At 42.1% G+C, this 23,914-nt stretch overlaps 1 protein-coding gene across 1 annotated transcript in view; it reads left to right on the top strand.

Moving 5' to 3' along the window:
- Positions 1-840: 840 nt before the first annotated feature.
- The window catches only part of PUS7 (pseudouridine synthase 7), a 47,933-nt gene continuing 24,859 nt past the window's right edge, over positions 841-23,914 (top strand). Inside the window, 7 exon segments of the mRNA XM_032484194.1 lie at positions 841-1,105; positions 9,832-10,264; positions 11,611-11,695; positions 11,824-11,925; positions 14,378-14,522; positions 20,444-20,555; positions 22,212-22,289. Coding sequence (XP_032340085.1) covers positions 979-1,105; positions 9,832-10,264; positions 11,611-11,695; positions 11,824-11,925; positions 14,378-14,522; positions 20,444-20,555; positions 22,212-22,289 — 1,082 coding nt within the window. The 5' untranslated portion in view covers positions 841-978.

Here is a 23,914-nt window from a genome sequence, read left to right as displayed (position 1 = left end):
TTTCAGTGTTGCAAGATGGAAAGAGTCCTAGAGATGGCTGATAGTAATGGTTGCACAACAGTGTGAATATACTTAATGCCACTGAATTGTACACTAAAAAATGGTTAAAATGGAAAATTTTATATTTGTATTTTTCCACAATTAAAAAAAGCCTAGCAGAAATATAAGGACCTATAATAACCTACTGTTTTTTCACTAAGGATTGAAATTTGGCTAAATATTAAATGTGCAAGAGCTTTTAGAGGCCAGGATTTAGTTGGGAAATGTGTGCTACTTGAAAAGCATGGGATGAGTAATGAATTTTATTTTTCCTCACACAGAAGCACAAACTTGCTATGAATAGGTTTCTTTAAGCAGGTCTCAGTAGGGAGCCCTGAAGCAGGAGGGGTAAATTGAAGAAATGAGAAAAAAGGTGCTCTTGGATCCGATGCATTCGAAGCAATTATTTATAGAACAATATAGTCCCTGAAGTGATTCTCTGTTCATTACTAAATTCGTGGTGGAGGGCAACAAAAGAGTCGTAAGTATGTGGAAGAAACCATTATTAGAATACAAGTTACATTCGTTAAGGCAATCGCCGCTTTAAAGCCTTAAGACTGTCTAAAGGACTCTGGTGCCTGAATAAACTACTTTTTGTCCCCGCCAAAGCCCGAGTGCAACCGCCTGAGAGCAACCGGAGTGAATGGACCACCGAGAGCTCCAGCCCGGCAGGTGGCAAGGCCAAACGATGCAAACGCCAAGCCTCGCGGGGTCTACTGAGCAGGGGTGGAGGGGGAGTGGGCGGGACTTCTCCTACACTGGGTAGGTGGTCGGGGCCAGAGGGGGCGTGGCCGGCGGCGTGGTCGGCGGCTTGGGGCAGGCTCCGCCCCGAGGGCGGAGCCAGTCGGCAGCGGCGCGACGCTGCGCAGCACGTGTACGAGCCCTGCCGCTGTGAGTCCGCCCGGGCGCTGCCGGGCCCGGGAACAGAACGCGCTGCCTATGCCAGGCCGCTCTCGCAGCTGGCTCTTCCGAGTGACCCTCGCTACCGCCGCCCTCCTGCGCCCCGAGCAGCGCGCCCGTCTCCTCGCCTCCCGGCCCGCGCCGCGCCTGCGCTCTCAGGCCCCGGGTAAGTGCGTGGCCTTCCCGCAGCTGCCTGTTCTCCGCGGCCAGCCCTCAGCCCGGCGCCCCGGCCCCAAGACCCCGGCGGGAGGGGCAGCGTGGACTAGAAAGGCGTCCCGGCCTTGGTCTGAGCCCTCGGCCCGCCCACGGCGCCTCCATTACTGCTCGTGCCCGCGGGAGCGCGGCTGGAGCCCGGCGGGTCCGGCGCTTCGGCGGTGCCAGCCCCGCCCCCCGCTCTCCGGGCGGATCCTCGCGGGCGCCGCGCCCTCCCTCCTCCCCGCGGCGCTGTCAGCCCGCGGATCCCAGTCCCACTCCTCCCTTTCTTTGCCCCTGAGGCTCCCTAAGCTCTTCCTCCCGGAAGAATAAAACCACCCTTTATCCCTAAAGCCCTTTACAGCCCCAATACATCTCCGGGCCAGCCTTCTACCAGGTCCAGCTCACGTGCTTTCGTCTTACTTATCACTACTAACAGCGAGCCTACTGTGTGCCAGGCAAGCACTCTGGTAACTGCTTGTTTTGTGTACGTTGTCCCCAGTGTAGGAGCAAACCGGAGTTTTTCTCCGGTCTTCTGCTTGGTCACTGTTTAATGAGTATCGATGCAGTAGATGCTGTTCGGCGTGTTGAAACTCATCCGCACGGAGTCTTTACCGCCAGCCCTGCACTGAGAGGTTTAAAAGTACATTTTCATTGCCGGGGTATTAGTGCCTGCCAAGATACAGGGTTTGGTGTGAGTTTAGTCTTTCAAATATTTGGTTCTGTTGTCAGACTACGTTCCCCCTACTCTTTCCAAAAATACAGGATTACTAAGGACTTTGGTCCCTAGTCTCTAACCATCTGTGAAACGGGCATGCACCATCGCCTGGGGATGTCTTGGTAATTGAGGAATCTGTCAAAAATCAGACTATACGCGTACTGAAAAGGGAATGGATAGGCAATGATTATGTTCAATCATTAGGCAAAGTAGCCAACGTATGTATTAACACTCCTTTGGAACATATCTTGATAGAAGCTGGTGCAGTAGAGCTATTGATAAAAAATGGCCTTTGCCCCCAAATAAGAGAGAGAAATGACAGTCCAACTGGTCTGTTGACTAAGTTTGCTCCTGCCTCAGGTCCTTTACCGACGCTGTTCCCACTGCCTGGAACACACATCTTTTCTCGTTTAGTTCTTCGAGTCTTTGCTAACAAGGCACCTCCTTAGAGAGACTTCACTAAAGAGCACCCCTCTTTCTCACTGTCCTTACTCTTGTTGATTTGTGGCTCGTATGCTTGCATATTCTGGGATTTTTTTTTTTTTTATTCTCTGATATGTAAGCTCAATGGGAGCCGGAAGTTCCCCTCTTTTCCCCAGTGCCTGGAACAGTGTCAGACTTATAAAAGGTGCTCAATAAATATTTGTGGAATGAACGAATGTAACGGACTTAATGACTTTGCAAATTAGAGTGTAGTGTGTGCTCTGCCCTGAAAATAGTGCTCTTTATTGTGAGAGCTGGAGGAATTATTGACAGTTTACAGAGGATGGAGGGTAGATACATTTAAAAAGTGGAAGTTGTGGAGGGTTTTGAAATACAGATACGATTAAGACTAATATGGCTTTTTTTTAGTGGTTTATTTTACAGGAAATAACGTTAAGGGATTGTCGATGTATTAAAATTTTGAAAATGCTAAACGTTATTTTTGTTGTGGATTGTAGAGGAAGCTTATTGGTGTATCTAATATATTAATGAAAGATACTTTAAAATACTTTTGAAGTTGTAATATTTCTAATCCCATTTGGCTGCTTCAGAGTGTAAAAGAAACAAAAAAAATCACTTTAGTATTCTCTCCAAAGAACTGTGTAGGACGTTAATGTAAGTTCATGGATAAGTAACAGTAGATTTCATTTTCTCCCCAGTTGTAGCATCAAGCTTCTGGTCTATAAAGATTATGCTTGACGTTTGAGATGCTGTCATTACTGTCATGGATAGTCTATTTGTGCAGCATCACATTTCTTAAACATTTTTAAAAAATTTAATACTATAAAAAAACCTCATAAAGCTGGCGCTTTACTCCCCACCCCCCTTTTTTAAGCCAATCACTTTTTACAGCTTTGAGGTAGAAGGCTTGAATATGTAAATATGGATTTTTCTGAATGCAAAACTCACTTCCTTAGGGAAATCAAATTGGGGCAGTCAGGGTTGTTTTATGTTTCTGGTTGAATTCTTAGCCTCTTCAATGTTCACATGATCCTCTCTCTTTCTCTCTCATTTAAAAATTATATTGCATTTCAATCTTCTATTTTGCATAGTTCCTGCTTAAGAATGTGACACTGATTTAAGTTCTGCCTCTCCTATTCCGGAAGTTTTCACAGCTGTTCTCCTAAATATGTTCTCAGCTTCTACGCGCACAGACAGAACTTAGCAAAATATATATTAAATGATTTATAATCACTTGTGCTGTATATACTTTAATAATTAATGTCTGTGATAGGCCATTGGCTAAAACAAATGGAAAGTATAATTTTGTTTACTGAGCTTGTCTTTGCAATTAAATGCAATAAGAAAAAGAGATCAGACAAGTATCAAGAAAAGACTGCCAAAAAATACTAAAGGCCTGTTTATTTGGTGCTCTTGGCAGTGCTTTCAGGGTCTCTTAAAATTAAATGGTATTTGAAGGAGAAACAATGTTTCATCATTAGCCCAGAGAACAAAAGAAGCATAAGAAGCTTTGTTTTTTCCCAGACTCAGCAGTACAGTTCTGCGGTGGAAACCATCCATAATAAATATTAATGACCAACAGTTGCATAGGAACAGCTAGTACAGACCTTTGACCAAGTCATCATTTTTCAGCTTTACAGAGAAAGGAACTTAGACCTGAGAGGTTAAGTGACCACTTGATTAACAACAAAACCTAGATCAGGCTCCAAGTCACAACCCCAAACTGCTGCTTACCAAGCAAGAGTTGAAACCAGTAGTTGATAACTTCAGATCCACGATCTGCTAATATTCTCATTCGAAGGGATGTTAGGTGTTACCGTGCTGTCCTAAACCTTTTAGAACTTCATTCACATAGAGGAGAGTGAGGAGTTGGGGTGATGCCCGTATTCTGACTTAGGCAACTGGAAGTTTGGTGGTAACATTCCCTGAGGTTAAGAGGTGCGATTTAAAAGAAGCGCATTTGTGGTGGGAGATGATGAGATCAATTTAGAGCATGATTTCACAGATTTTTTTCTTTTAATAGAGGTACCGGGGATTGAACCCAGGACCTCTTGCATGCTAAGCACCCACTCTACCAGTGAGTTATACCCACCCCCTAAGGCATGTTGAATTTGAGTGATCAATTCTACCTCTTACTAGCTGTGTGAGTTTGTGCAAGATGCTCCCTGGGCTTCAGTTTTTTACTGGCTAAGATGGGAATAATAATGATGCCTATGTTATAGGGCTGGAGCGAGGCTTGAATGAGCTCACTGTACACACTCTATAATTGTCTAGCTGTCATTACAATTGCCTTGTACCCCTCAGTAAACCAGGGAGTTGGACATGGGTCTCGGCTCTAAAACAGGGGAATTAAGAAAGGAACCGGACTGCGGAAGGACCCTGGGGAAGCACAAATTTAAACAACAGGTCAAGCAGAAGGGGAAAGATCACCTGGAGAGGCAGGAGAAAAGCAAGTAGTAGCAGCCAGATCTTCTACCAGAATGTAAGCTCCACACGTGCAGAGTGTTTATTTGATTTGCTGGGGTGTCATGTCACAGTATCTGGACTAACGCCTGGCACAGTGGTGCACAGGAATGTTTGTTGAGAGAATGGAGTGCAGGGACGAGGAATGAGTGAGTGTTAAAATGAATCTGGACTTCTCTTCAGAGAACTGTTGTGTTAAGGGGAATGATTTATATAATAAGTGGTCCTGTGAAATGTGCTGGGAGGCGGTATGTCTGCGCGAGGATCCCTATTTTCTTTGTGAATGGCACACAGGACTTGGAGAAGACCATGCTGACCAGGGATGGCCAGGCAGCGTGGAGGGCTGTCATGAAAGGAAATCCCCTGACCTGGTGATGTCTTCTTCAGCAGCAGCCAGCAACACAACTGGAGACAGGAGGATTGGTACTTAGTTGAGGTTTAGCAAGGATCGTGCAGCAGAAGGACTAATGAGCAAGAGTGTTTAGTGTTGGTTGAGAGTTGTTGAGGTTTGGGGCACTTGAAGAAGTGAAATGGAGGAGGGGATATCTTGAGACTGGAGGTCTCGGTGTGTTTGAAGAACAGGTGATGGGAGAGAGGGAGCAGAACTGGAAAGATTGGTGGTTCAATGAGAGTAGAATAATTAGTGTTTCTTTTTATATTTTGAACTTTTATTTTTAATATAAAAAAATTCAAACATGCCAAGTAGAGAGAATGATGTGATGAAATCCCCATGTTCCTATTACCTGTTTCAACAGTTAATCAACTCATGGCCAAACTTGTTCCAAATCTATACCCACTTCCATTCATCACTGGTAAATTATTTTGAGGCAAATTCCAGACTTTGTATCTTTTCAGCCATAAAGATTTCAGTCTGTATCTCTAAAACATAAAGATGCTATTTAAAAATGTAACCACAGTGATAACTGCCCCTTAAAAAGTTGACAGTACTACCTTAATGTCATCAAATATCCCCAGTGTTTCAATATCCCTGATTGTCTCATAAATGCTTTTTCAAGTAAATTATCACTTCCTCCCCCTCCCCTCTTTTTATGAGGAGGAAGTAATTAGGTTTGTTGGTTGGTTGGTTGATTTATTTTAATGGAGGTACTGGGGATTGAACCCAGGACCTGGTACATGCTAAGCATGCACTCTAACACTGAGCTATACCCTCCCCAGATAAATGCTTTTTTAATACTTGATTTAAATCATGGTTTAAATCAGGATCCAAAAAAAGGATCCAGCCATTGCATTTCTTTGTAGGTTTATCTGTACGTTCCCCGTTTCTCTTGCTGTTTATTAGATGAAGGACTGTCTTTGCTGAGTTTTCCACGTTCAGAATTTTGCTGATTGCTTCCCCATGGTGATGTTTAATATCTTCTTCTGTCCCTTTATGTCATCTAAACTAGTAGTTGGACATACAGTTTCAATCAGTAAGAATACTTCATAAATAATAGCATGTCCTTTCAGAGGCCTGCAGTGTCTGGTTGTTTTTTGTGTGTGTGATGTTAGTGGCCATTGAAGTCATTGGCCGGATCCATTATGTCATTAGGAAATTGCTCCTTCGTGTGTCTTGATCTCTGTAGATGGGGAACAGTCAGCACCTGTTTCAAGAATTCTATAAAATACCTATTGAGGCCTGTCATACCTCTCTGGATTCTCTGGCATGTACAAAAAATCAGTAGCCTCAAAGAATCTTTAGACCTCTTGAGGGTGAACAAGGGACTGGCATTTGTTTAGTTCCTACTGTAGCTAGCCACTGTGTGTTCATTGTCTCATGTAACCTTCATGCGATCCCTGTGAAGCACATATCATTCCCGTTCTACAGCTGAAGAACAGGGGCTTGGAGAAGTTAATTTACTCGGACCAGTTACAGCCAGGATGTGGTGGAGAAAGTGCGGGTCTCAGGTGCCCACATGGGTAGTGCAGGAGAAGGGAGGTAACGTGGGAAGACATGCATTTAACAAAGTTATAGAGAAGTCAGGGCTGGTGGCCTTCAGATGAGTCTAAAAGGACAGGTGAGACCGGGATGTTCTGAGACAGGTGTGGAACTGGGAATGGGCACCTGTGGGGGCTGGACCTAATTTGCTGGAGGAAGATAATGGTCCTTGGCACTGGGTGACTGATGGTGCTGAAGCAGAAGGATGGAGCAGAGGAAGTAATTGGTGTTTCCATCAAGGTTCATGGCCATCGGGTTGTTGAAAAAGAGCCTCGTGAGTTCTCTCATACTGGAAGGCGGTGGATGTCCTGCAGACCATAGAGTCCTGAGCCAAGCTGCGGATGTGGCTGTGACTGGCTGGGAGCTCAGGCTTCTGGAAGGGTCTTAGGATCCCCAGTAGATCCCGTCATGCCAGCTGAGAACCTTGTGTTTGTTTTTAGGAAAAGTCTGTGTCTTTATTGGCCAGCAGGCTACTTGAGGGGGATGAAGCGGCAGGAGTGGGTGGCTCGAATGCAGGGCTGGCTGTGCTTTGCAGGCTGTGTAGGTGATTGAGAACTCGCCTTAGTAGTGGCCGATCATCTCAGGCTTGATTTCCACCTGGTTGAAGGTCTTGCAGTTGTAGGCACCCACCGTCTCCGGCAGGATGATTGTGGTGCGCAGGTGCGTCTTCACCACCTGGGGCTTCTCGGTGGGCGGCGCCTCCTTCTCCGCCTGCGCAGGCGGTTCGGCCCGAGCGCTGCTGCCCCGCAGGCGCCTCCGCGCGCGCTGCTCCGCTGCGTCAGCTGCGCACCGGCGTGGTCTGCGGCTGGTCCAGGTCACGCCGCACTTGAGGTGTTGCGGAGCCATTGGGGGTTTGGCGGTAAGAATATGTGCGACACAGTGTACTAACTGGCTCTGGGCTGTTCCCCAGGTACCTGCAACACCGCAGGACTGTAAGTGAGCTTGTCTTCTCCCGCACCCGCTCCTCTTCCTGGGCCCTCGTGTCAGGAAGAGCCCCCCTATCCTTTCAGGTCCTCAAGACAGAACACCTAAGTCATCCTGTAGTATCTTCTCTTTCCTCCCACATTTATCACCCAGTTCTGTCCGCACCACCTCCTAAATGTCCCTGAATCCACCCCTCATTTTTGTCACCCGTGCCTCAGCCTTGGATCAACTTTTGTACTAACTTATTGCCTCAGTTGCTGGCTTATGTATTCTCCCAGCCGAACCCAGGTTTTTCTCTTCAGAGGGGTGCCAGGAAATCTAACTGATGAACCTGGTGGTGATTTGGTTTTCAGGATGTAATTCCCTCTGCTCTGTCTGGCGTGGCTTCCGCCCAGTCCCCACCTTAACTCCAGACTCTCACCTTGTGTGTTTTACCCTCTCTGACCCCGGATGAGCTCAGTGGGGTTCTTGCAGCGTTCCACGCTCTCCCATGCCTCTGAGCCTCTTCAAGTGCTGTACCGTCTTCTTGCCCATTTTCTACAGCCCTACTCTTATTCCTTCCCAAGCCAACGCTTGGCTCAGCTGTTCATTGCTCATCTTCCATTAGGAAGGGTATCTTCTCCAATATCCTCACACCAACGCCCCCTGAGGTCTTCTGTGTCTTACCGTGTTCCTGAGTGAGCCCTGGGCCCTCACTGGTGTGCAAGCTCTGTGAGAGGAACTTTGTCGATATATAGTGAGAATTAAGTGGCATCAGCATCTCATAAACCAGCATTCTTTTACTATACCTTGCTTAGAGTGAATAGAGAATAAATACTTTCTTACTTGAGTGAGAGATAATTTTGTATAACTAGTTGTGGGTCTACTTCTGTTCCCCGTTTCTTAATTTCTTCCATTTTCTTTAATTTTTTGTCTTTCAAAGGAAATTGTTTTTTTCTCACATTTCTCCCTTTTTTTGTAGCCATCAAGATCATTTTTTTCTTTCACTTTTTGCTTATATTTGTCTTTTTCTTTACTTTCCATTCTTGATTTTGACAATGAGGCAGGGTCAGATATGGGTTCTTAAAATTTAGTTCATCATTATTATTCTGCTGTAGATGTTACTGTAAGTGGGCTCCTGGCTAACGAAGCCTTGGAGAACTAGAATATTTTGCTCATTTATGTTCTTTATATTTCCTAAGCTTGTGTGTTAATTTTAGTATCTCCCTATATAATTAATATAGGAAAAAGCTTTATCCTTATCTCACCAAGAGTCAAATAAGATCAATTTGGACCGACGCTTGTGGTCTTAGATACTATGAATTTTGAGGGGTCAGGGAGAAGGTATATGGTCTTCAATAAATGTGTTTATTTTGATTACCACACGTTACTCCTCTCTCAGGCTGCTCTGTACTGGGAAGTACGTATGGCTTCCTAAACTTTTGCTCAGTACACTGTGTACAGGCCAGTTAAATGATAAGCTGTGTTCTTTAAATGGTGGCAAAGTACACATACCATCATTCTAACCATTTCTAAGTATACAGTTCAGTAGTTTTAAGTACATTCACATTGTGCAACCAACATGCAGAACTCTCTTTCATCCTGCAAAAGTGAAACTCTGTACCTGTTAAACAACTTCCCATTCCTCTTGCTTTTAAAAAAATAGGGCATGGTGAGAGTATGTTTTAACATCAGTAAATGTATTCATACAGTTTTTAATTAATCAGCTTTTTGAAAGTATAACATACATGAAACAAAAATCAGATGATACAAGGGTGGTATTCAGCAAAACAGCAAGTCTTTCTGCTATCCCTGGCCACCTATACCTTCTCCTAGAAATAACTACCTTTCCCAGTTTCCTTTCACATTATTTCTACATGTTGTTCAGTTTATGTACTCAGATGTCATTGTTCTTAATTTTTTGCTAAGATAAAAGCACTGAAATGAGTGTCTTTACAGCTAAAACCTTAAGCACTTTCTTAATTATTTTCTTAGGATACTTCCTGAAAATTGTATTACTGAGTCAAAAGGCATCCATATTTTTAAGGTTTTTGATGTCAAATTCCCTGCAGAAGTGTTGTCATTTTCCTGTGCCACCGAAGGTATATTTGGAAGAATTATTTTAATAAATGATTTTTAGGACCCTAGGAACAAAATTAAGTGTACCTCTGTTTGCAGAAACCCATTTCTTTACAGAGGTGATTATTATTGCTTACTCTTTCTTCTTTCCTGAAAGGTTCTCTTAAATGTTTTCTTGGATCCTTGAAAATGGAGATGACAGGAATTACTGGCATGTCACTGAAACGGGGGTCCATTGCTGTTGAAGATAATGACAGCGTGGCTCCCGCTGAGGAGGCAAAGAGACAGAAGGTCTCAGAATGCTGTCCGCCCAAAAGTCAAGACGGGCTGGACAACAACTGTCTACCCAGCAGTGAAAAGGTGCCAGGGCCACCTGGAGCTGCAGGTGCTGGAGAGGGCAGAAAGAGTTCTGACACTCAGTCAGAAGAAGAGGAAGAAGTGGAGGAAGATGGCCTTTCAGAGGAGGAGGAGGAGGAGGAGGAAGCTGAGAGCTTTGCAGACATGATGAAACACGGGCTCACGGAGCTGGATGTGGGCATCACCAAGTTTGTAAGTTCTCACCAAGGGTTCTCAGGAATCTTAAAAGAAAGGTACGTTCAGTGTACGAATTAGTTATTTTAGTTATATTAGTTCTTTGCTTTAGAAAGAAGTCATCAGGAGGGTGGGGTAGTAGCTCAGTGGTAGAGTGCATGCTTAGTGTACACAAAGTCCTGGGTTCTATCCCCAGTATCTCCTTTAAAAAATCTTTTTTAATTTTTAAAAATTAAAAAAATAAAATAAGGGAGGGAGGGTATAGCTCAGTGGTAGAGTGTGTGCTTAGCATGCACGAGGTCCTGGGTTCAATCCCTAGTACCTCCATTAAAAATAAATAAATAGATAAACCTAATTACCCCCCCAAAACAAAAACAAAACAAAACAAAAAATACAATTGTTAAAAAAAAAAAAGAAATCGTCAGTCTATTCTTCTATTTAGCTTTCTGTCCCTAAGGACTGTTCACTTTGATTGCCAAAAAGGAATAGGACGAAGGAAAGCTGCCTGGTTGCATAAATGAAACTGTGAAGATAAAATGAGTAAATAAAAATAATTTGCTCCTGGAGGAGGGTATAGCTCAGATGTAGAGTGCATGCTTAGCATGCACAGGATCTTGGGTTCAATCCCCAGTACCTTCATTTAAACAAACAAACAAATTACCCCCCCAATTAATAAAAATAGTAATAAAAGATACTTTTTTAAAAAAGGTTTCCAAAAATAATACAAATTTGCCTGTGGTGTGCCTTGTTAATACATGAATGGGTGCTGTTCATTTCCTTAAAATAAATTACTTTAAATGGTTTTGAGTTTTCCCTTGGATTGGTCTTAAACTCTTGACCTGAAGGGGCCACATCTGCAGTAGAAAAGAGGTGGTCTTTGGAGCAGATGGATCTGGGTGTGAATCCAGTTCAGCCCCTTCCTAGTTACTTAACTCCTCTGAGCCTCAGTAACCTTGTCCACAAAATGGATCATAATACTTCGGATTGTTGAGAGGATTTTAAATAATGTGTGTAAAGTATTTAGCATGAAAGTAAGCTTCAGGGTGGTTCATGGTAGATTTACTGGGTTCTGCTTCAATTGACCATTTACTGTGTTTTATAATTCACTTTAGAATGGACTATATAATTGGAGGACAAATGTAATAAGCTTCAATTTATGCATTTCTCTGGAAGACTATTCTAAAAGCTCAGAGGGTCTTTTCTTTACATTCTGATAAAAAGCCAAGGTGTGGCTTAGAATTCATTATGAAACCAGAAAAAAATAACTCCACGTGACTTTGCACCAGAAATTTTTTTAAATCCCTGTTTTGCACACTAGTAAGGCTTACTGTTGAGAAACTTTCTTCTAAAATTAATAGGCAGCAAAATGTTAATGCTCTGAAAGTTTATGGTTTCTTTTCCTCAGATACTCTGACTTCGTGGTTCATGAAATAGGAAAAGATGGACGAATCAGCCATTTGAATGACTTGTCTGTGCCAGTGGATGAAGAGGTAGGAGCAGTGCTCCAGCAAAAGTCACCTTCTGTTTAAAAATAGCATTTCCTAGAGATCGTAGAAATACAGAGTCAGCCTTGGATTCTGTGTGTGACTCACTGGGTGTTCTCATGATTATTTTAAAGGATCCTTCAGAAGATGTATTTACGGTTTTAACAGCTGAAGAAAAGTGCCGTTTAGAAGAGCTCCAGCTTTTTAAAAATAAGGAAACCAGTGTTGCCATTGAGGTAAGTAGTACAAAAACATATGAAAATGTTTTTTGGGGGTTTTCATTGCTTTTTTGGGGGTGGATGTTGATAAATGTGTATTGGGGAAGTTACTTTTGTTAACAAAAGGATGGCCTTGCCCCATTTGATCTAAAAGAGTATTATACTCAATATGCTTTTATCAGTGGCAGATAACCAATATCCAGGTAAACTGTGGCCGAAAAAAAGAAAAAGTTGTGTTTTTGTTTAATAAAATTTTTATATGACCACAAATCAACAAGGAAGTCTGTTGTTTGAACTGCAGAACAACTGTTGTATCACACAGTGTCTGCTGCAAAGGGCTGTCTGTCACAGCCTGACCATCAGATGTGTAATCCTGGTAGGGAGGTCCTGGTCCTGGCTCCAAAGACGTCCTGGTATCATGTGGGTTTCTGAGAGGGAGAGGAATCGGGGTAAGGAGGTGAAGCAGTGTTGCTCTGCTCATCATGAGTCTACGTCTGCTCTTCCAGAAAAAGAGGGCTACTAAATAGAACAGTAAATGCCTTTTTGAAAGCTTTTTGTCATGAAAATTTTATTCTTCTCGATTGTGCTGTCCAGTGGAATTAGGATGCGAGCCTTGTTTTTAATTTTAAATCTTAAAAAAATTTAAAAGTAAAAACAGGCAAATTTAATTTTGACAGTATGTTTTATGCACCCTAGCACATTCAAAACATTTCAATTTGTAGTCAGTATTTAAAAAATTACTAATGAGATGTTTTACATTTCTTCTTCAGTAGCCAGTGTTACTTCATACTGGTAGTACATCTCAATGCAGACTAGCCACATTTTAAGTGCTCAGTTGCCACATGTGGCTACCACGTGGGACAGAGCATTTCTGGGTGATACCTATGCAAAGTGTATTAGAAGATTTTAAGAATCTTGTAGCACAAGATTTTTAGAATTTTAAGTTTATGTTCAATTCATTTTATACCATATTTTAACAACTTAACTGGTTGTCTGAAATCTCCCCTTCCATTGCTCCCAAATAAAAAGAGTTTACTGTAACTTTTCAGAATTTATTATTTGCCTCCAACCCTCATCTACTCTTCTCACCACCAAAATTTCTCAAAAGTACGTACCATTACAGTTTTAGGGATCTTTAATCACTGAATTTACTCATAGACAAAATGTGCAGCAGTGCCAAGGAGAAAATTCTTAAGAATTGGTTTTGAGAGCAGTCCAGGAGGATGGTTCAGGTTTCCCTCGCTTATGCGATGCAGTGGTATATCTTAGCCCCACAATATGCATTTTCCTACAGAGATGGCAAGATTTACTATCATCTTAAAAATTATTGTTATGCCACCTACTGAAAGCTTTTACCTTATTAAAGGGTATTAACCACGGGCGAGTGTCCTTGTCTGTAAAATGAGGAGGATGGGCTTTGTGAATTTTTGAGGTCTAAATATGTATTCACTCTTAACACACAAACTATGATTACAACTCAGTGCTTTCAGTGAATTCTAGATGTAGACTTACATGAAAATGTCACTAGTCTATAATTATAATGTGATTTTCTTTTTGTATTTTGCTAAAATACTGTTAGGTTTAGCTAGTGGTAGTTATAGCATATCTTGGTGTTTCTCACCTTGCAGGATGCAGTCCATTTACTGGGTCATGAAATCACTTTAGTGGATCTTAACCAGCATCTTTTTAAAAAATGCAATAAAATAGAAAATAACAGTGCATTGCACCTAGGTAGGATGAGTACTGTTCTGTGCATTTTTTTTTTTTTTTTAGATTTTTAATAAAGCATATGCAGATACCTATTGCTGGCTGCTGAATCCAGATGTGAAATGTATTTCTCAGTGTAAGACACATTCAGAGATTGAGAAACAGTTGTGTAACTAATAAGTTAGCTTTCTTGATACAGATCTTTGTTTGAGCACATGTACGAGAATGTCATTATAAAGTAATCTAGTATAGAGCAGGACTCACTAGAGGCAGTTGTAGATTAGACTGTTGGGAGAATAGTTTCTGACATCCCCAAATGCTCAGCTCACCTCCTCTTCCACCCTTGAGCCCCAAGGTGTTCATGGTTCAGCCGAGTCACTGAGAGGGAGCGTCTGTGATGGGCAGCTCTGGAGTCAGACAGCCTGGATTTCAGATCTGGCTCTGCCACCCTTCAGCTGTGCAACCTTAGACGCATCCCTTGACTTCTCTTAGCCTCACTTCTTCGTCTCTAAGTAGGTACACTCGTGGCATGAGAGGGAGCTGATGGGGATTAGATAGGACAGTGTCTGTGAGGTGACTGGACAAGCTCAGTAATCGAGCTCTTAGGATCAGCAGTTTTGTGAAGTTCTTAAAGATTCCTTCCCTGTACTTCCGTTACTTCGCATCGTTAATAAGATGAGCGATGTTTTCACTAACTTGCTAGTATTATTTCCTTATTTAATATTTGTTAAGTTAGCAGCATCATTATCTGTGTTTTCAATAGGTTATTGAGGACACCAAAGAGAAAAGAACCATCATCCATCAAGCGATTAAATCCCTGTTTCCAGGATTAGAGACAAAAACAGAAGATAGAGAGGGGAAGAAATACATCGTAGCCTATCACGCTGCGGGAAAAAAGGCTCTGGCAAGTAAGTGTGCAAGTGACCCGGTGTTTCTTCTGTCTTCTCGTTCTCCCTGCCTGTCCACGTTCAGGGGTCATTTTGCTGTTGTTCAGAGAAGGACATCGATCATGTCATTCCTTCCAAGAAGGTGAATAATAATACCATTTCAGATGTCAGAGCACTCCTGCAGACTGTGCGTCTGGTAAGGGGGCAGTAGGTTTTATACGTGAGTACGGATTTGCTGAAATTGTGGTGGTGCCTGGGAGAGAGTCTTAGGAATTTGCTATGTTCCCTAAAGAGCAGAGCAGGCTGAGTGGCAATTCAAGAAGGAAACGGAAGGATAGTCCTCATTCTGTGCTTGTAATGGAGGTAAGAAAGCTTTCAGGTAAAGAAAGAAAGGCTTGTCACCAATCCCAGTGGCACATTCTGCTAAGTCCCTCTATTGAAAGAGCTGCTGTTTTCCAACCGTGAGTATCTTCTTCACGTTAAAAACCTGAAATACATAGAAAATCGCCCCGTGCCCGAGCCCATCTTTCGTTGTATAGCATTCATTTGAAATGAATGTGTTGTCAATGAATCTTGTTGATGTTTATATTCTCATATGTTTTCTACAGCCATGAACATTTCTATTTGCATATGACCTTAAGAGAAATTGGATAATTTTTTTCACCTGTCAAATCAGCAGATAAAATTTTAATGAAAATTTACAGAAGGAAAAATTAATTCCTCATTCTCCTCCCCTACCATTGATGGCCCCTGTTAGTGATGAGTTATTTCTAGAGACATGTGTTAGAGCAACACTCCAAGACTATTATATAACAGAAGACTGTTCAGCCCATCAGTGCTTTGTCAGTGTTCTCTTCAGTTAATGCTGTGAGTGGACTTGGCCTTAATTGTAAGTACAGTTCTAGTGAAAGAAGAGGGCATAAGAAAAATGGAAGTAGAAAAAAGGTTTAGCTGTGCCTGAGAGAATAATGTAGGCAAATCAGTGTCTGGATAGTGACATAGAAGTGAGAAAGCTTGAGCAGCAGGAAGAATGTGGAGATTGGAGGTCACCAGAAAGAGCAGTGAGGTGATGTATCCTCAAATTACTGAGGTCACGTGTTGTTAATCACTTCTCTATCCTCAGTCTAATGGCTTGGTTACTAGATGTTTCTTTGATGTCTGAGTCACAGTATAAAATACTACCTTAACAGCCTTTCTGCACCCAGGGCTGTCCAAGAGAATTAAGTCCAGTGGGAAATTGTTTCAGTGACTGTTGTCCCACGGGTAGCGTGTAGCTGTGGAAGGGAGCAGGTGACTGCCTGTGTACGGCAGGTGCCTTGGTGCCCTCAGTCTTAATTCTCTGGAGGAACCCAGGTGGTGAAGGGTTGCTGGGGCGATGTGTGTAAAGAGGCAGGTCTTGCTGGTGAACCACCCTTGCACAAAGACAAGAGGAAGAGGCAGGGTCTCCTTCTGCCAACTGTGGTCATGAAGAAGCAGATTTTTTTTGGACTGGTTGCTTCTTAGAAATGATCATTCTTCCTTAGAGGATGCCAGGTTTTGTGACAGAGTCAGGTGGCCCTTATAGTTTTCCCCTCAAGTGAGTGGTGCCAGATCTCTCGAGCTGTCTTTACCCACATTTTCTGTGCTTACACCATACCCACCTTTCTTTTTTCCGAATAAAAAATTTCCAAGTGAGGTGCTGAGCTCTGTGTGACATGAACCACCCCTCCCCATTTCCCTTCTGACATCTTCAGTAAAATAGGAATTTCTCACTGTAAAAAGAAACCTGGGGAGAGAGAGTATAGCTCAAATGCGTCCGAAAACACAGGCAAGGTGGATTCTAAATCATGATGGCCGAACAAAAATTACCAACTTTTTTAACTCCAACGTTATTTTGTGTGATAATCCAGTCTGATAGACAGGGCACATTGATTTCCCTACCAAAGCATACGTAAGATATTTTTCTGAAAATACCATATAATTATATAAACTATGTAATCAGGTAAAGGAACTTATGTTTTGAGAGAGAGAGTTTACATCCCAAAAAAGACTCCGGAGGAAGAGTGGAGAGATACAAAGTTAACTCTCCGGGAGAGACTGGCTTACAGAATCCACAGAAAGAGGGAATTCCAGTGATTAGAGTGGTTCGCAGTGAAAACTATTACAGACAAGAACTCTGAAACATGTCCACCAGTTTCAGCAATATGGAGATCATTGACGTCTTTGCCAGAGCAGTTGTAGTGGAATGATTGGAAACCAGTTTACACAGGAGGTTGAGATGGAAGACAATAAATATGCTGTAAATAGAAGGAGAAAGGAAAGGAACGTAGTTAAGGAGAGGGAGACGTAGGTTTGATTTTTAAAATGCAATAGCCCTGAGCATGTTGGTAAACTGAAGGGAAAGAGCCAGTGGCGAGGGAGGGCGAGCATCCCGCCTGGGAGCTGATGTGACTGGAGCAGGATCCCTGAGGGCGCTGCAAGGCTGGTGTGTGAGGGCGCAGCAGCGGAGCTGGCCTTGAATAAGAAGGAAAGAATGTTCTGCATGCACCCCCATCCTGTCATCTTTCTCAAGCTACAAACATTTTTCCTTCTTTATTCATGGGGATCTCCGTGTGTAGTACATGACTCTTGACCGTGGTTTTCATCTTTTATATGGTTTGTGTTTCCCGTCTCCTGGGGCTGACATACCAGACCTTCAGGTTGCTTCCTGTTATCCTGGCCTGAGAGTTCTTTGCATTCGCATTTTAAATCAGAGTGTGTCAAAAATGTCTAAAAGCTATTTTAAATTCACTTAAACCGCAAAGCTGCTGTATATATTACTTAGCTTCCAAGGATCTGTACTTTTATAAAGTCAAACAAATTGTCCCAGATACATTGAGACTCACTGGTTTTCCGTTATTCAAAATATTCCCAGTCAATCAATGTATGTGCTTATTACTATTTTGTATACTGAGTGCACTTGGAAGAAGAATCCTTATATCTGTTATTTGCAGAGGAAATAATTGAATGCATGCTCAGTGCTTGGATTTGCTAATAAAAGATGCATGCTTGTGAGCCAAACTCATATCGGTTGTCATGGTTTCTCTTAAGGTATAATAGCATTTAGTTTTTTAGTCTCGTGGTTTCATTTATTTCTTGCCATATAGTTAATTGTGAGTGTACTGAAGGGGTTGTTAGAGAAAAAGGTAACTACACTTCAACTTTATCACAAGCTTTTTTGTTTGTTTTTTTAGTTTTTATTCTGGGTGTTTTCACACACGGACACAAAGAAAGGAACCCCTGCGTGTTTGTCAGCCATCTTTAAGATTATTAACATTCTATTGTTTTTTTAGTCTTTTCCTCCCACTTTCTTTTTTCCTGTTGGAGTGTTTTAAAGAAAATTCTACGTAGCACTTCATTTCACTCATAAATACTTCAGTGTGTATCTAACAGATAAGGACTAAAACCCTAAACCATTATCACTTCCCTACAAAATTAACAGTAATTTCTCAATATCTCATAGCCAGTGTGTGTTCAGTTTTCCCTGATTGTCTCAAAAATGTTTTTTGTGTACAAATGGCTTGTGCAGATAATGATACAAAGGAAGTCAGAACTGTGCATTTGATGGATAAGTCTTTTAAATCTCTTTTAATCTATATAGGTTTGAGAACTGTTTTCTATATTTTTCAAATTTTTTTCAAACAAGAAATCAGTGCAAGAAACTCATAAAACACAGCATTAGAAGCACAAAGCAAAACAGTAATTACGTGCAGTCTCACCACCAAAAGATAATCCCAAATAGCATTTTGGCACACGTCCCCTCCTATTTAAGAAAACATCTCTGGATGAGAGGGCACATTGCATCCAGTCTTACACCTTTTGCTCCATCCTCTGGGCACAGACAGTGCAGCTGTGAGGATGAGCGGACAGGCCATCGTGAGGGCATTGAGACAGGGAAGCCTGGGGCCTTGTAGGTGAGTTTTCTTCTTGTTCACTGTTTGCCTCTGCGACATTCCATTGTTAATGTCTAAATGGCTGTTACCCCACCGCATAACCGCCAGGTCCGGTAGAAATCCTCAGTGGAAACTTTCCATGCGGTCATTTGCATGTTCACTTCGAAAGCACTTTAATATTATCATAAATTAAATATTGCTCTCTTGTGCTCTTTATGCTGTGCATTTGGACAGAGGTCAGAACTGCAGCAGGTAAGAGCAGTTGGCGTTTCATGTAGAGAAAATGAAATGCCAATGATTTTTGGCACAAGTGCTGAGTATAGACAACTTGTAAGTGAGCTGGAAGGAAAACCAAGAATAATGTTTCTATTCACAATTTTCTGAGGATGAGTTATGGGTTTTCCAAGATGGCTTTTGGTCAGTTCTTTTTTTTTTTTTATTTTTTTAATTGAAATATAGTTGATTTACAGTGTTAGTTTTAGGTGTCCAGCAATGTGATTCATTTATGCATATATGCATATGTCTAAAAAATTTTCTTTTCAGATTCTTTTACATTATATGTTATTACAGGAAATTGAGTATGTTTCCCTGTGCTGTGCAGTAGGAGTCAATTTGTTCTTTACATTGTAACTTAAACACTAAGCTATCAAGCAGAGCTTTTTGCCTTGACAAGGGCAGGTGTACAAGCAATTTTAGTACCAGAAGTTTCTCATGTCTCTGAAGATGAAGGATTCATGAGTTCATGCCAAAGGATTATTTTAGGGACAAAAACAAAGGAGCATTTTTAAAAGAAGACTCTTTTCTAGGGATTGTATGAAATACTTTTTCACTGTTTTTCTTTGATAAACTTACAGACATCAAGTGGATTAGATGCGTTCAAATAACAGCTGCAGCTGTGTGTCATGCAAGACTCATGAGCTTTGTTTATGTGTATGTTTTATTAAAGTGTAGTCAGTTCACAATGTTGTGTCAGTTTCTGGTGTGGGCTCATGAACTTTGCTGTTCAGCCTTCTAGGAAGTGCAGTTGTGGCTTACATGTTTTCCCCGAAGTGCTGGTTTTTCAAAATACCCTTCGGAGAACTGAGGTCTAAATCTTGCAGGGAGGGTACAGCTCAAGTGTTAAAGCACATGCTTAGCATGCATGAGGTCCTGGGTTCAGTCCCCAGTGCCTCCTCTAAAAATAAATGAATAAACTTAATTATCTCTGCCCCCCCAAAATTTTATAATAAATAAATCTTAATGTTGTTTAAATATATGTTTCTAGATTATAGTGTAATTTAAATGTTCATTTAAAAGAACAGTTTAAAAATTCAGAATTCTCCCGAGTGTTGACATGTCTGTCAGTTTCCAGAAAGTTGAGCAGTCGAAGTAACAATGGCTCAGAAGTTAACATTGAACCTGGCTTAATTTTTAAAGTCTCCTTTGCCCCTAGGAGTGACAGTTAGGTCTTGAATGCCACCTGCCCTCTCTGTCGGGTAGACCTCTGTAAATGATCTAGTATCAGCTCAACTTTTGTGATGCAAGTGGCCTTTGGAAAATCTAAACGTGTCACTGAGGCAGCTCCTCACAAGCTTCATCCCCATCCTAATCTGTACGTGTGAACACCTGACTGGGGTACGAGGCAAGGCTTGGAGTTTCTGACGTGACTGCTGTTTCTCTCTGACCTGCGTGTGCTCTAGAGAGCCAGTCGGCCCGCCTTCAGACATGAGCTTGTGAAGTAAGCCGCTGGGGAGTGCTGGACCCCTCTGTGTTTCTCTGTGTGAAGGTTGCTGGTTAGGCTTAGCCACTTGTCACACCACCTGCATTTCTCGCTGCTGATTTTAAATGCAGACAGATAAGTATCCAGTCACAGCTCAATACCTGTAGTCCACGAAGCTGTAACCACTTAACCTGTATTTCTTGTCAGACTAGATCTGATTTCTCTCTCAAAGGTTCTCTAGCAAAACAGTGAGCTTGTAGGGTTTCATAAGAAAAAACTCAGCTAACTTTTATTATGGTGTATATAACATTTAATTTTCTTTTTTTTTAAAGATCCAAGAAAACATTCTTGGCCAAAGTCTAGGGGAAGTTACTGCCACTTCGTACTGTACAAGGAAAACAAAGATACCATGGATGCTATTAATGTACTGTCCAAATATTTAAGGTTAGTGTCTTGTTCTTGTACCTGTACAAAATCAAAGCAGAAATGTATTTTCCTCTTCTGGTGCTGAGAAGAGAGGAATGGGAAAATGGGCAAACAGGTAGCAAATGTGCCTCCTCCCCATCATAGTTTTCTTACACAATAGGTGAGTTAATTTTTTTTAACCTCCTTGCATATTACCAGTGAGTCAAGATGAAAATTCTGTAAGTAAACGGTTCGCATATAGTGGAGAGTTACCAGTCCATCCCCCTGAAAATAAAAATTAACTGTCTTCCCTGATAGCCTGTGCTTTGATGTGGTTGGGGAGGTTTGCCTGCTCTGCTGTCAGCTCTTAGCTCCTGGAGTTTGACTAGATGGGAAACCTGAGACCACTCAGATTTTCTTGGAGGAATGCAAACTTAGCAGAGATTGGGTCTCTGAGGATGGGTCAGAAGCCAGTTTACCTTTAGAAGTGGGTTGGGGCACCACAGCAAATCTGTACAGTGGAAATTTACTCTCTGACATATATTTAGCCCAGTTTAAACACAGTACATAGTGTGTTAGTGTGCTAAGGCTGTCGTAACAAAATACCGCAGACTGGGCAGCTTAACAGAAATTCATTTTCCCATTATCAGGAGGTTCGAAGCCCCAAGCTCAGGGTCTTGGCAGGGTTTTTTTTCTTAAGACCTCTCCTTGGCTTGATGATGGCCACTTCCTCTGAATCTTCCCATGGTCTTCTGTGTGTGTGTGTGTCTGTGTGTGTGTGTGTGTGTGTGCGCACGCGCGTGCGCGTGTACCCCAGAGTCTCTCTGTCCAGATTTCCTCCTCTTATCAGACACCAGTTGAATTGGATGAGGACCCACCCTAATGGCCTCATTAACTTAATTAAGGTGCTGTCTCCAAATACAGTTGCATTCAGACGTACCGGGAGTCAGTAAAATACACAAGTTGTAAGAGAGCACAGTTCAGCCCATAGGACACAGTACCATTTGAAGTAACATTTTATTTTACTCTAGTTGCTGGCTTTCTAGTCAGTGATGCCTTGTCCATACCTGAGCCTGGGAGAATAGACAGTTCCCGACAGGAGAGTAGACAGAGAGGGAGTTTAGTTCCTCTGAGATCTGGAGCTGGGGATTGCTTAGGGTTCAAGAAATCATTCCTGTTTCTCTCCTGTTCATGTGGGGCAGTTTTTATAAAATTCTTAGTTAACTCGTTTACTTATCTCTTCATATTAAAACTATTCCTATCCCTGTTTCAGCATTTGGCTGTTTTATAACTAAGAAATAGCATGTGTTTTTGGAAGATTCACTATTAACTTTTTAAAAAACTGAAGATATAAAATTCTCAAAGTGGTACATGGTATATCAGAATGGATTTTTCCTTACCTTCACAGTTAAGTAATTAATGAATTGCATGTATTCGACAGGAAGTGTGTCACTCCCTTCTCTGCGGCTGGCTGGCACAGGCGTTCTGTCACCCACAGCTAAGAAGGGAGGTGTTCAGGTGTTACTTTCTTGGCTTGCACATTGTTTTCCTGGGTATATTTTTAAGTAAACTTTCTCCTTACTCTTCTCTAATTCTGTTATGATTTCAAGTGTATCTATTTTAAATTTTAAATTAGAAAAATGTGAGTTCCTGATGCTATGCAACTTCAACAGGTTTTGTTTTCTGTTTCATCAGAGTTAAGCCAAACATATTCTCCTACATGGGAACCAAGGATAAAAGGGCCATAACCGTTCAAGAGATTGCTGTTCTCAAGTAAGTAGAGTACCCACCAGGATTCCTACTGCCAGGACCCTGGCACTGCCTTTCAGAGTTCTCAGATTTGCTTTGTGGGGTTTACTTCTTCCGTGGTTGGATCGTGCCTCTGCCTACTCAAAAAATCATTTCTGTTTTTTCTCTTTTTGCTTATCTGTATATCCTGATGTTTTTGCAGCAAACAGATATTATGTATGTAATTTTTAAAGGACTTTTGTGGTAAAGCCAAGAGCATAAGTGATTTTTTCTTCTCTATCCTCTCTCCTGTTCATTCATTATTAAGTATAAGTTATTTAAGTTTTAACTACAAAACAGTGAGCTATTCTGTGACACACTGGATACAGATGAAAAAGATGGTCTCTGTTTTGAAGCAATTATAATTTTTACCTTTTAAATTTTTTATTTAAGTATGGTCCATTACAATGTGTCAATTTCTGGTGTACAGCACAATGTCCCGGTCATACATACACATACATATATTTGTTTTCATATTTTTCCATTAAACATTATTACAAGATATTGAACATAGTTCCCTGTGCTATACAGAAGAAACTTTTTTTAACCTATTTTTATATATAGTGGCTAACATTTGTAAATCTCACACTTCCAAATTTATCCCTTCCCACCCCTTTCCTCTGGTAATCATAAGATTGTTTACTATGTCTGCGAGAAAGCAATTATAACGTAATGGAGCAGACAGATAAGTAAGTCAGAACTTACCACACAGTGAGGTAAATGCTAAGATAGAAATACATTGGGAGCATTAGGGCAGACCCGACAACAAAGCATGGCACTCATTGGGGGGCAGGCCAGGGAAGGCTTTCATAGAAAATGGGGTGTTTAAGCTTTAATCTAGATCAGGGCTTCTCCACCTCTTCACTGCTGACACTCTGGGCTGGATGATTCTGTTATAGGGGCCATCCTGTGCACTGCAGGACTTTTGGCAGCAGCCCTGGTCTCTACCCTCTAGATGTCCGTAGGATTACACCTACTGATGTCAGCGTCATGACAAACAAAAATATCTCTAGGCATTGCTTAATGTCGCTTGAAGGACAAAATAGCCCCTGGTTGAGAAACAGTGGTCTTGATTCTAGAAAGATGGATAGGAGTTTCCTGGGGCTGGGAGGGGCTAGGGTGGTTTGTTCCAAACCAAGAGAACAGCGTGTGAAAAGACTGGAAAGGATTTGAGGAGTATAAAGTATTTGCCCCTGACAGGTGCTTGAGTTTTGTGGGGGTTTAGCAGGAAATAAGGCTGGAGGGGTAGGCAGGATCCACATCCTGGAGGGAGGGCCCTGCGGGTCGTGTTGAGGATCTTGGACTTAACCTTAACCTGAACAGAGTGAGTGGCGTGTAGAGACAGGATTAGGGGTTTGGGGGGAGCACAGGGGAGAAGCGAGCTATTGCTATCTTCTAGGGAGGAGGACGGGGTCAGGTCAGTGAAGGTCAGAGGGAAAGGAGGGAGTCAGACCAACTTGGGCTTCCGTCTTCATGCACCCCCAAAGTCAGGAGTTGTGGGAGGCAGAGACAGAGGGGCAGGAGGAAACTTGGGGTGATGCTTCTGTTCACTATCCTGAGTGTGGTGAGTGTGGTGATGGTTTCACGGACTTAGCCACGTTTTAAAACTT

This window comes from Camelus ferus, chromosome 7, assembly GCF_009834535.1.
Source record: "Camelus ferus isolate YT-003-E chromosome 7, BCGSAC_Cfer_1.0, whole genome shotgun sequence".
NCBI classification, from domain to species: Eukaryota; Metazoa; Chordata; class Mammalia; order Artiodactyla; family Camelidae; genus Camelus; species Camelus ferus.
Note: the sequence above shows the minus strand (reverse complement) of the source record. Positions and strands in the feature narration are given on the sequence as shown.